Genomic DNA, 13497 nt, shown 5'->3' on the forward strand with positions numbered 1-13497 from the left:
TGAGGAAGATTCGGCCGTCCCGGAGGAACGTGATTTTCCGTTAAAAATAGAGTAGGGTACCACTTTGGCGGAGTGGAAAATCACATCCGAAACCCCTCAGCTATGGACTTTCAACCACCAACGAACGGGCTCCATTTCTCGATCTCTTACTCGCTACAAACCAATGAAACCTTAAATCTACGAAATCCTTTCTTTTATAACGGTCACGGAATCTAAAAGATCTAAACGATCGCCTCTACTCGATAAGAAGCGTTGCTACGAGCGTCGTACGTAATCCCTTGTCTTTCACGTAACGCGTTAAATTGTTACGGTTTTTTTTTCCCCTATGTTTTTCGTTAATTTGAAAACGGTCATTTGTTTTGGCCTTCGACCCGGCAATATTGCGCTCTTACGTAGAGTCCCGATTATATATCTAAAATCGACCTGTAGTTTTGTACAAAATTACATAATACTGTAAAATACGCCGAAAGTTGTGTGCATACGTCTTGTTTATTTTGTTGTTTACCTGTAATCACATACCAGAGTTTAGCTCAATGTAACTATACATATATTGACATAAGGGTCAGAATTTAAGAAGTAGAGATGCAGCAATGATTTTCATCAGCTATTTAAGCCAAACGTACGAACAGGAGTACCCGAGGAGGAAGACTATAAAATCGATTTACAAATTACTTTTAAGAGAGTCGGTAATGTCACAAGCAAGTTAATGAGCCTCAACTGAGCGCTGCGTCTCTTTACTCCGAACATAAGTATACTTTGCGCGTAATTACAAATAGACTAATACTGAATAATGGAAACGCCAATTGACGCGAGTGAACAACCATAACGTTTTCGACTAACAGTTGTCACCTGAGTTTATATAAAAATATTCTCTCACGTTAATTGGTACAAAGAAATTCACGGACTTGAGATGTCACAAATCCATGCAAGTATCTTCAAAAGCGGGAAAGAATATTGGCAGCCTGATTCTTGAAATTAATCGAGTTACAAAGAGACACAGTGATTAGGTGAACTTTGGCACAGAATGTACAAGACGCTTATATACTCCCAGGGCTTAATTTTTTTTTAAAGATACAAATAAATTAATCCATGCCCAATCGCGCTTATATTGTCCTGTTTAAACGGTTCATTTAGCTTAGAGTTTGCCTTTTACTAAAATTATCGTTAAACCGGAGATTCTAAAATCGCAGATTCTCCTCGAGCTTTCAATGCCGAGTGCGCGTGTATGTATGTATCTGTATACTCAGTTCAATACTACAAGTCGATACTAAAATACATCTCGCAACGGATATGACCTAACACCATACAATTTTTCATTTTCGGTTGTACTTGTGCCGCTCTGATAAAAAAAAAGTAAAGGGTGACAAGACTCGCACGATTATGTATAGACAACGTTAGCCAATAATTCGAGCGCCGTTTAAGACTGGTAAATGCAACAGTTAAGATTGACTCCGGCTCCGAATTTACATTTATCCGGTGCCATTAAATATATCGTAATTCAACGTCATCTTAGATTTTAAGTCCAAATGCCTACGACTGCCTTTGATGGATTACTCGAGCAACGAACTACATAAGAAATTGTTAATGCCAATTCTCTGAAGTTGTCCGTAAGACTTTAGTACACCTCCCGGCAATACTTTAGTAAATACCAATCGACACGATACATTCTATTATTCAATTTAGCTGAACTTCAGAGAAGCGTCATTTACGGTTTTACGTATACGCATTTACCACGATGTTCCTAAGAAACATCGTTCATTTCCATTTTAAAAAGAAACGTTCGAAGACCGCTTCACTTAGAATCCGGCGATTTCACGAGGGGGTTCTTATTTATTTAACTAATTTTATCTTTTTTTCAGAACTTCGATGGTTACCCTATCACGATGGAAATTACAGATTTCAAGCATAAAGCATCGTTATCAGTTTTAATTTTACGCATAATCTGAATTTAACAACTGTTTCATTAATTTACAAGCCACTTTGCATAATATAAATCGAGAGTCGACGAGGAAATAAGGCTTTTCGATCGAGGGTGGCCAAGAATCCAAGTCAGTTTTCCTACGTTGAATCTTGACCAACAAGAAGCCAATATTTATGCTGGAGACAATATTTAATTCTTCCTTCATAACCCCATTACGATTAGCGCCGTGCCAGACGAAGTAAAGAAGGAATTCGCACGTTTCTTAGCGTTCATTGGTACAACTATCAAAGCACCAAAGAAGTTATCAAACCTCGTACTATCGACCGTTTAAAATCTGAACTTGAGTGTAATGAAAGTAATCGCATTTCCCTTTTTTTCCCATCACTTCTCATAATATCTCCTTTCATCGTATGTCAAATCTTCAGCGAGAAAATTTTTTAAAGGCAGCACGGTAAGTTTTTTAGTCTTAGTCAAGATGTACAATATTCCGTGTCACTAATTATCGATAAATTCGCAGAATTTCAAATTCTATGAATGCAGCTGGGACATACCGATACCTGACCTCAACGAACGGAATTTTATATATCTTCAATCGGCCGTAAGAAACATTAATTAATCAAGAAAAGGCATATAAGGCGTACGAGCATTGACAATGAAAAACTCTGCATTTAAGTGAAAACTACTTCGTAAAAAAACTCGTCACACCGCTCCCTGCCTAAATAACATACACGTTATTATCCGAATATACATGAAACATTATCTAAAATTAAATGCAAGGGAAATAATAATCGGAATGACCGTATTATCGCGACAATTTCAAAATTACAATAACCGTGCTAATGATAAAAGCAATTCGCCAATGTTTCTTCCGTTACGTTATCATCAATTCTTTCCGAAGGCGAACGTGCACGTATAACATAAATCGTTAACAACTGCATAAGATAGACAAGTCGGTGACTAAGTAAAGTACCGAATAACTGGACGTACTCGGGATAGCAAAGCAATCACATAAGTCGGTCTAAAATCTATCGAGCCGATCAAACTGCACCACCAGACCTAGAGAAAAAAAAAGAAAAAAAAAGAAAAAAAAAGGGACGTTCTCGCACGTTTCGTCCTCGTTAAACCAGCGTTCCTACAAATAATAAGCAACCCTCTCCGTGCCTATTAAATATATAAACGTCGTTCGTTAAGCGTCAAGTAAGTATGAGCTTACTAATCCTAGATTAAACTAGAAAATTCCCTAGACCCGACGCGCGAGAGCCACGGTTAGGCTATTTGCACCCGATCGGCAAAACCGACACCGGTATTTCATCGGTGGTAATAATGGAAATAAATGAAAGTTACATTGTTTTTGGCAGAAAAGTCGGTGCCGCCGCCGGTTTTGCCGGCACGCGTGCAAACGGCCTTAATCCTGAGTGGCCCCCACGGACTCGTCGGCGTAACATGGATGACATCCTTTTAAAATGATGCTTATAACATTGAAAATCCAATAGACGAAATATTTAATATTGGATATAAGATATGAATCGGCAACAACAACAGATACACATACGTAACGTTTAAGGATATTAGGCCTGATCGTATTGATAAAGTACCGATGCAATGCATTGCGCACGGTCCATCTTTAATATACGCTCTGGGACTCCCCGTTGCACCTCGAGTCCGTCCTCTCTATTCATATTTCTTTCGTTACAGTCCGCATTCCATTTAGTGAAGCGTCACAGAGGCAACACTCATTTCCTTGGAAATCGATGAGACGTCGACAGGGACGCTAAATGTTCCTCGATCCTCGACGATCTCGGAGCCACGCTTTAAGGGCATCCCCATGACGCTTCTTATATTCTCGGCGCGACAGTGGCGTGACAGAAGTTAAAGAATTCAGGAGTCTCCATGGAAGCCCAGAAGGATACGGATGTTCGATGCCCGACAAATAGTACGTTAACCAACAGATGGTGGCGCTGTAATCGTCTCTCTCCATCTCTCTTAATCTTACGGCAATACATAGCGGATTGCATTTCTTCTTTATCTTACACACAGTACTCGGCTCTCTATATACGTCTCTCTTCCTCCCTGTAAGATATTGTTGTTAACACATGCTATTATCTTTCTTTTACCTCCACTCCTGGTTTGTTAGCCAACTTTTAGAGCATCAAGCGCTAACATAGGATCTGAGCTTCTATGGAACTTCCGAATTCCTTGCAGAAGTACGGATATCCGATACCGACAATGCAGTCAAAGTCCGATATTTCATTGGCATTACAGTGACGGATCTACTCGTCTTCGAAATTTCGTCGCTTGAATGAAATATATCTCAAGTCGTCGCGTGACAAAGAACGCTGGAACGACGCGTCGTCGCAAGAATGTTCAACAATGTTTAAATGTAATATATCCCAAGTCGTCGCATGACAAAGAACGCTGGAACGACGCGTCGTCGCAGGAATTTTCAACAATGCTGAACTTTTCTATGACGGAAACCGTCATGTATCAAGCCTGATATCCGTTTCCGTTCTAGCTCTAACTTATGGTGACATGAAAGTGGCATCCGAAGGATCAATTGCTCCTGAAACCTTTCCGAAGTGGGTGTATCGAATCGTTTGAAACGTTACCACGTGAATATGGAGACCGCAATGAACGTTCTAATATCCGTAAGATTTCATTTCTTTTTTAAATTAGTAAAGTGTTTATAAAGAAATTTAAAGAAATTAAATTCCATGGATGTCAGGACATTCCTTGGGGGCTCCGTATTCACGTGTTAAAATTTCAAACTATTCGGGAAAAGTTTCATAAACAAGACTCTTTGGACGCCACATTTATATTACCTTAACCCTAACTTAAGTGTCAACTGTTACTTAATTGTTCACTGTAAGAAATTCAAAGGGAACGTTCATTCCCCTTATCTTAACATTTAGCATAAACGCTACACGTGAATTCTTTACTGTGAACACTTAAGTTAGAGTTAGAACGAAAACATAATCGAGGTTTGAATGATACTTTAAGGCCCTATTTCATTCGCACGTCTACCGTCATACGACAGAGGACCAACATTTGAATTATGCATATGAAATATACCCTGAAAAAATTAACTATGCTGAATTTCTGTATGATAGAAATTATAGTCACGGCGGAATAAGCCAATCGGACAGCACTGACATTTAAAAGCCAATTAGAATAATTTATTTCTCCATCGTACGACAGAGTCGGGCGAATATCATACGGTTTTCAAAAGTACAACGGATGTTGCTGTTTCATTGCAGACAATCAGAACCTCTCATTAATTTTGTCGCTCGACGACATAATGAAATATCGGTCAAATGCATATGTAAAACTACATGGACATTGAATTAGATGTTGAAAAATTGAACATTTTTAATATACTTCAGCTCTCCGGCCATAAGACAGTGCCGCCGCTGTTACTTTACATACAAATAATTTTTTATTACGATAGTAAAATTTGTCAAAGTACGATTAAGGAGCTGTGGCGCTGTCTTATGCTTCAATTTATGACAAACATTTTTTTCTGGTTTCCTATATCCATTTGTTGACCATATTATAATTTATAAGGATGATAGAGCCAATCAGATATGGATTTTTATACATCGAAGAATTATTTTCATTAACGTGAAAACTGGAACATTGGAATAGAATACAGAGGAATTAAGCATGCGACAAATACGTGAAATAATTATAACCGGTATTAAATGATAGAGTATTTATGCTCAAGTACGCTCTTGAAGTTTGGAACGGTTTATGAAAGAAATTTCACAATTATTAATCCACCTAAGATAATATTTACTACGTCGCAAGGTACGGAATATAATGCCGTGCGTGATGTTTGATTGAGAAAATAGAATTGCAAGCATTCTTTCATGAAGAGTCCCAAGCCCAAATCAGAAAGGGAAGTCAGCTGCATGTCCGCCTTTGTTGCACACAAAGGGCAATTGGAACGTAAACATAATGTTCATCTTATACGTCTATTTACTGTTTTATTAATCCTTTCGACCACTGAACTTGTAAAATTCCACACGTTAAGTCTATCATCCTTGATAAGATCCTGTGTGGATTTTGTATATTGGTAGATAAATACAGACAGCAGTCTGGTCTGCCTGTCTGGAGTGCGACATAAAATATAATTAGAAAGTGAATGTTTCTCGCATATAGAGCTATATACGTCGACTGTCGTGCCGGAATAATGAACAGAGAAATTACATCCAGATATTATCATTCTCCTCCATTACCATCCAAGATCCCTTAACTCTTACAGAGGTTGCCATAATACGACTAGGGAAAAAAGGTGACGCCATTTTATGCTCATCACGCTTAGCAAAAAAGTTGATCTAGAATATATACATCATCTCTTATACAATCTGGATTAAAATATTCATCTTGCCTTTGAATTCTGTTATTAAGATCTGCCTTACACGGCCGTAAAATGAACCGGGAGCTTCCGATGATGCACTTGAATTGGGAACCGATGACAAGAGGTTGCTCAATTCAGCCAACTTTAACAGAGTTAAGAGATCCTTGTTATCACTAACTTAACGAGAAGTACCAATTGTTAAAAACATCCGAACGTTCTCGTTGGTATATCTCGTGACAAACCGCTGCTACATATCTACGACAAGTATGCGAACTTGTAGGACCGCAATTGAAAAATTCTTTAGTTTACGTTCCTTCGAAGAGGTATACTCTAATAAAAGATAAAGTACCAGTCCACATAATCGCGATCCTGCAGATCCGCGTATCGTTTTTCAAGAATTAGCAGCACGTGCCGTTCAATTACGCAGGGAGAGAGAGTAGTTTAAATTTACCAAAGTGATCCATCGCCTTGTAAATTGAAAACAGCATTACGATTCAAGGTTGAAAAATCGAATGCGTAAGAAGCTACAACAAAGCTCCACTTTTCATAAATGAATAATTCAACACAAGTTATATTTACGTTCCTAACAGTCATTACAATTGTTTAGTATCTCTCCTATCTACGTAACCGAGTAACACTCATATACCCCGTGACTTCGTAATATTAAAATCACCTGGAAGCCAATATGATTCCATAAAAAGGTATGCGTTTCATTAGTAAAATCTATCTATTCTATCTATAAAGCGACGTCTCTCCGCAGTGAGCTTATACAGGACGATCGTTACTGACTTTTTAGTCGCTCGATGCGATTCTACCGTATGCTGTTTACAACGTGATCGCAGCTTCGGTAAATTTAACAAACTCTCACTCCCTAGGGAGTTCTCCAGGTGGCTTCTCGCCGATAATGAGAGAAAAACTTGGAGAGAACATTGGAAGGAGTCTCAAGCGAGACGACTCTCCGAGTCTTAAGACTCACTCGCATGAGCCAATGGGCTAAAAACTAGAGGTCGTCGTCGTACATCGAACTCATAGAGACGGCAGTATCGGTACAATTAGTGGCAAGTATTAATGGCGTAAGCTACGGTGGGACATCGTCAGACAGTAAGGTAATCGCAAACTCGCTGCCGATCTTTGTACAATAACAGGTTGTACATTAAAATTCTTCATTTCAGGTCATCCCACGTGTCTTACACCATACATACTTGCGACGACGATGTCTACCTTGCTACCTTCGACGGAGCTCTCGAATGTCACTATATTGACGAGGATTGATTATTAAGAGTTAAAAGAAGTCCAATTCTCAAATTCTGCGAGGCGATTATTTAATATCAAGGCATACTTACAGAAGCGACACTCTCCTAATCTGTTCTTAACCCTTTCGCGACCGCGGAACTAGCCATCGGGGTACACCGTATACATTAGGAGGGTCTCGCGCAAAATTGCTAGATATAATTTAGTTATATTTGCATGTGATAAATTTTTTAAATGGCGCGTTTAGCGGATGCCGGATATATCCGGCGCTGGCCAGGGTGAAGCATTTAGTGAATGCCGGATATAACCGGCGCTGGGCGCGAAAGGGTTAAAAGTGATGTAAAAGTTGCGTCAAAGAGGTCTCACTTATGAAACTTTTCTCTAAACTGGATGTACCGAATCGATTCAAACTTTACAATATAAATACGGAGGGTACAAGAAAGGTCCTGAAACTCATGAATTTTCAATTTTTCAAAAATTTCTTTAGATATTTTCAAAATTGTAAAAAAAAATGAAATTTCATGGGTGCCAGGACCTTCCTTATAGCCTCCACGTTAACGTTGGAAAGTTTGAAACGATTAGGCACACCCAGTTCGGAAATAAGTTTCATGAACGATTGGCTCTTGAGATGCCTCTTTCATATCCCCTTAAAGCGAAAAATGTTGCACTTATGATTGTTGTCGTGTTAAAACACATTATTGTAATACAGTTGGGTAGCGATATCACCTATAGCTAGCTTATGGAACCCAGCTAATAAATATCAGGTTTGAAGTGGATTAGTCATTATCTAAAATTTGCGTTTCGACCTCATATGAGTTGTTCATATATGACCTAGGGTTAAAGTCCGGTGTTACTTATTGTTAATTATTTGCAGTCGTATTTCCTGTAGGCATAGTGACCTTGTCGGGAATATGCCGGGGTTCGACCGCAAAGAATTAATAATTCTTCCAATCGATCCATCCAATAAATTGTATAGATAAATTTTTAAAAGAAATGGACAAAGTTATCTTTAATTATGTCTTTTTATAACTGTGATGTTTTAGAGTCTCATACTAGGTCTCTAACAAGGAGTATTGTCGCTTTTGTGTAACTTGATATTGCTTCTATAATGAAAAAACATTTCTAGCTAACCTGAGAACTGGACACTAACTAGAAACTCCACGGCTCTCTGAAGCACATATTTACACACAAAGGAATCTGCAAACAACGGCATTGGTATTGTTACTACAACATTGTGCGGCACTCATTGGACTTCAACCTAGTTTGGCTCATAATTATCCGTCACACCGCAAAGTACGTAGTGTAAGTACCGGGATGGAGTTATAAATTGACGTCAGGTGCAACAGGCGTTTAAAGAACTTCTTCAATCTCCAAGTAGTATAACTTTGCTTTCCGTTCTCGTTTGAATTCAAAACTGCTCTACGTGTGCTACGTTTCAACGGCCGCTGGTGAATTTAAAAACTTTATCGGAGACTAGAATGCTCAGTAAGGGGAACTACAGAAAATCTTTGGTACACTTGGGAACCATACTCCTACAGCCCTAATTCATGTTCCTTCTACGTTGGTATTACCCCAAAACTACGGGCGATCATGGTACACGATAAGTAATACGTTTGGACCCCTCTATTTATTTACTATTCAGACTCGTGTCGTTTTTCAATATTACTTTGTTTCCAATCGATGAGTTACACTGTAACGAAGTTACGGACGTCGGAATTCATTGGACAGTAGATAAATCTCAAGTAGATACGAAAGATGACAATTTTACAACGATTTTCAAAGAAGAGCCACGTACAATCACATACATTCATTTGTACATTTTGCAGGAAGAATCAGCGATATATTGGTGATAAGTTTCAGTAGTGGCAGAGTACAGGAATGCAAAATAGAATTTCGGAATTCTGTCGTCTTTCAACGGTATTGTTCACCTGTTACTTCTCTATCGTGCAGGTAATTGAGATATCATTTTGTAAGTCCCAATTTCCGTGAGCGAGATTAAAATCGAGGTTTTCGCTCCGTTAACACCTCATTTTCAAGTTCCGTACAAGGAGATAGTACGCTTTGCCTCACTGTACACAGAGAGGTCCGACAATAAGTTGAAAACGGCACAGTAGGTAGATCCTTCGGGGCTTTCTATACTTTTAGCAGTTACGCTTTGACAGATTTGTAGTAACAATATCTTGCTGTCGTTAAAAGACACCTTTAGTTTCAACGGCTTCGGCTTTGAAAATGGGGTTGACTTGAAAGAACCGAGTGCTCGAGGGCCGACCGATCGGTGAAACTCAAGCCTCAAGTACGTCGTTGATCGGTTAGAGCTTAATGACGCACTCGACGATTCCAGGGCCAGTTCTCCGACCACTGTCCAGAAATCCCTCGACTGACACGGATCGCGAGACTTGCGATCGTGCCGTTAACTCGGGAAATAAATCACAGACGGTATTACGACGGCGATTATGATAATGATAAATCGACATAACTTAGTGTAGACCCAACTAGTTCCGGGATAAATAGAAATCATATCGTACAAATTCAGTTATTATGCGCTTACGTGACGAGAAGAGAATCATTGTATTTCGGTTGTAGTCATGCGAATGTACAAGTGCGTGAGTCGCGCCAGTCAAGTCGGGTGTCACCTAGTTGGGCCACGATCCACTTGACGTTGATCGCAGCCAACTGCCCAACTAACCTTCTACGCGACCAATATGCGTCTTCTTTCTTTTATTCGTACCAGGTACCTTTGGGAAGTCTGTCCGTGCCGACCGATAATCCCTTCGCTTCTTCTCCTGCTTTGATGTCCATGTAGCCAGACAATTCTTGCTGAAATAAGGAAATAATCTCTGTTTATGATCCTTGAATTTCGAAGTTAGCGTGAAACCCATTTCTTGTCGCTTAAGCATTAAAATATCGTCCAATGAATGGCGTCTGCGAAAATCATTAGACTAACTGTTGGTAATCAGTTGCTATGGTAAAATTCATTGACATTACAAGATAAATTGTTCTTATACTCTGCAACCTATGTTACTAGGTACCGAATCATTAAGTCTTAAAGTTACTAAGCACATAAAGAAACTGTAACATCGACTCACGTGGATCAATTGATTCTTCCATACCACCGTTAAAGTATTGCATGTAAGTACCAGTAGACTACATAGCATTCTCTTCATGATTCTTCTGAAAAAGTATAGTCTCGTCAAAGATATACTGTTTCAAGGTCTCCTTTGGAAGATCATCCAGCTCCATGTCAAACTTAAAAGGTTCTTCCGCAACGGGCTGTAAAAATCGGATAAATTAAAGAAATTGTCACTAAGGTTTTAATATTTAAACTTTAAAGAATGTGTTCTTTTTCAACAACTAAGCTTATTTAGTTAAAGTAGTTGACATTTACTTCATCGGCCGGATCGTAATATTCTGCTAAATAAGGATGCGCTAGAGCATCTTCCACGACAATACGCTTATGCGGATTGAACGTTAGCATTTTATCCAGGAGGTCTAACGCTTTTGGATCCGTGTCAGGAAATAGACTTGTCCAGGGGACCTTCGGTTTGTAGGGCAATGACTGCAGGTAACTTCGAGCCTGTACAAAAAATAGACTTTTAAAAATAATGCACAAAATGCTAATGAACAATTGCGGAAAACAATAAGCGGTATAGCATAGAAATCTTCAATAGTAGGTAATTATTTTTTATGTGAATCTTAAACAATAATAAACAACAGATTAGTGCATATTTTAACCCCTCATTTTGGAGTCATGTCCCCTGAATTTTTTGCCGTTTGATTATCAATCAACAATGTTCTATATGTTACAACTTAATATCGTCTTTAATTATTGATAAATCGGTAGTTTTAATGAACTAATACTTATTGAAATTGGACAAAATGAAATGCAATGTATCCTTTGTTTTCCTTAAAAGTGAACTGGAATCAGTACATGTGGCCTTTGTAGGCAATAATCAAATATCGATGCAAGAAGTTAACGAATTTAATATGAAATATACAATGCATAACAAACATAATGGTTTACTTTTTGACCGTATAATAGTATAAACATGAGTACAGGAAAGCTGCTTGGACTGAAATGACTCAACTGATATTTACGAAATTAATTTCGTTATATACATGTCTAGCAGAATATTTATTGATCAAGACAATTGGTTAGTATCTAATGGAATATCTATTAACAAAGGTAATTAATTATTTCCCCCGAAGCTCTATTTAAAATTTAAACCCTTTCTATTTTTCAAAGGCTCAAAATACCTTTTCCCTTATAATATTAAATATGTATGGGACAATAAGTTTGTAGCACAATCTTCAGACCTTCAATTATATACGAGCAATGAACTTATAATTGTTCAATAATATACTTTACATCAAGAATAAACAAATTAGTAGCACCTTCGATTTAAATCTGTTAAATAACGATGAGTTAAATAACGATGAAAACGTAATCTAAATTAAAGCTAAGGTCTGAATTTTTAATTTCATCATCATACCCTTCCTTGCCCTGTATACAAAAGGCAGTGAAGATGTAATAATTCAAGGGACATACCTTTTCATTAATTATACATTGGAAATCCTCTGGTGAGGGTGATCCAAGAATACCAAGAATATGATTAAGTTGATCTAAATAATGTTTGCCTGGAAAGATTGCTCTCCGCGACAGCATCTCCGCCAAAATACAACCCACCGACCAAATGTCAATTGACTTCGTGTAACCCTGCGTACAAAAAAGATACTATTAAATCTACACATTATCTTATAGTTAAAGAAAAATAAATAGAATGTAAAGAGAAATGTAAAAATAAAGATACAATATCAATTTAAGATAGACAATTATATTACCTTAGAATTGAGCATAATTTCTGGCGCTCTGTACCATCGCGTGGCGACGTACTCTGTGAGGAAACCAGCATGATTGTGTTCCGGATCTGCAACTCTGGCTAAACCAAAATCGCAAATCTTAAGGTCACACGTGGTGTTTAAAAGCAAATTGCTTGGTTTCAGGTCTCTATGCAGCACGTTCGCCGAATGGATGTACTTCAACCCTCGGAGAATTTGATAAAGGAAATAACATACGTGATCATTACTGATCGCCTGTAAATATTAACTCATTAAACCTTTATTAATAGTTACACGAAGCACCTAAACTTCGATAGCATTTTATGATTCGTTGTAAAATGTAAGAAAACAAAATCTAGTTTTCAATACTTTCATTACAGAACATTCATCTAACATCTTGCCTAAAATAGAAGTACTAGCATCGATTAATTACCTGGGATCTGAGTAATTTATAAAGATCTGTTTCCATTAAGCATTGAACTATGTAGACATCCTTCATTTGATCTATGGTTGGTGCTCTTAGTATGTCCCTTATATCTATTATCTAAAATAGCAGAGTATTTTGATTTATTATCAAATATTACTGACCTCTGGTCTATGAACTTATATACAAAGTCCCTTACATTTTCATGTTTGAACCTCGTAAGAATCTTTATTTCCCTTAATGTCCTTTGGCTATAAGTTTGATGTTCAAAGGGAGAAATTTTTTTAATAGCTACTTTCGTTTTCGTCACATTGTCATATGCAGACCTGTAAGAAAAAATAATGTCAATCCAAAATGTTCCTTTAGTTTTTAAAACATTAGTTGTATTAGAAATTATACTTTAATTTCAAACAATTTGAAACATTGTCAGTTCCAAAAATTTCCAAAAGTTTTTAATTTGGAGTTGACTAGTAATAACAGCTCAAGAAATGTGTATGTAATTGCGAATTATTATTATATATGCAAGTGTGTATATATTTGGTACGAAACTCAACCGAGTTTCCTGATTAAAATTTAACCATACTATAATAAAGTATGACCAATTCATATATTTTACAAATTTTGATAGCAAGTCTACTACATATAACAATCAAAGTATAGACATTATCTCTGTAATGTTCTTTAAGCATAACGACATAGGTGCAGATT

General features: G+C 37.6%; 1 protein-coding gene across 1 annotated transcript; it reads right to left on the reverse strand.

Annotated features, from left to right (window-relative positions):
* Positions 1-9448: 9448 nt before the first annotated feature.
* LOC105700716 (mitogen-activated protein kinase 1) lies at positions 9449-13115 on the reverse strand (the record flags this gene model as incomplete). The annotated part of the gene is given in 7 exon segments (XM_023433468.1): positions 9449-10346; positions 10616-10799; positions 10915-11103; positions 12076-12243; positions 12369-12620; positions 12799-12909; positions 12989-13115. Coding segments are annotated over 6 exon segments (973 nt in total), but the record flags the coding sequence as incomplete, so codon positions are not given.
* Positions 13116-13497: the final 382 nt, after the last annotated feature.

The sequence above is a fragment of the Orussus abietinus genome, unplaced genomic scaffold, assembly GCF_000612105.2.
Source record: "Orussus abietinus isolate OABI.00-Male unplaced genomic scaffold, Oabi_2.0 scaffold775, whole genome shotgun sequence".
Lineage (NCBI taxonomy): Eukaryota > Metazoa > Arthropoda > Insecta > Hymenoptera > Orussidae > Orussus > Orussus abietinus.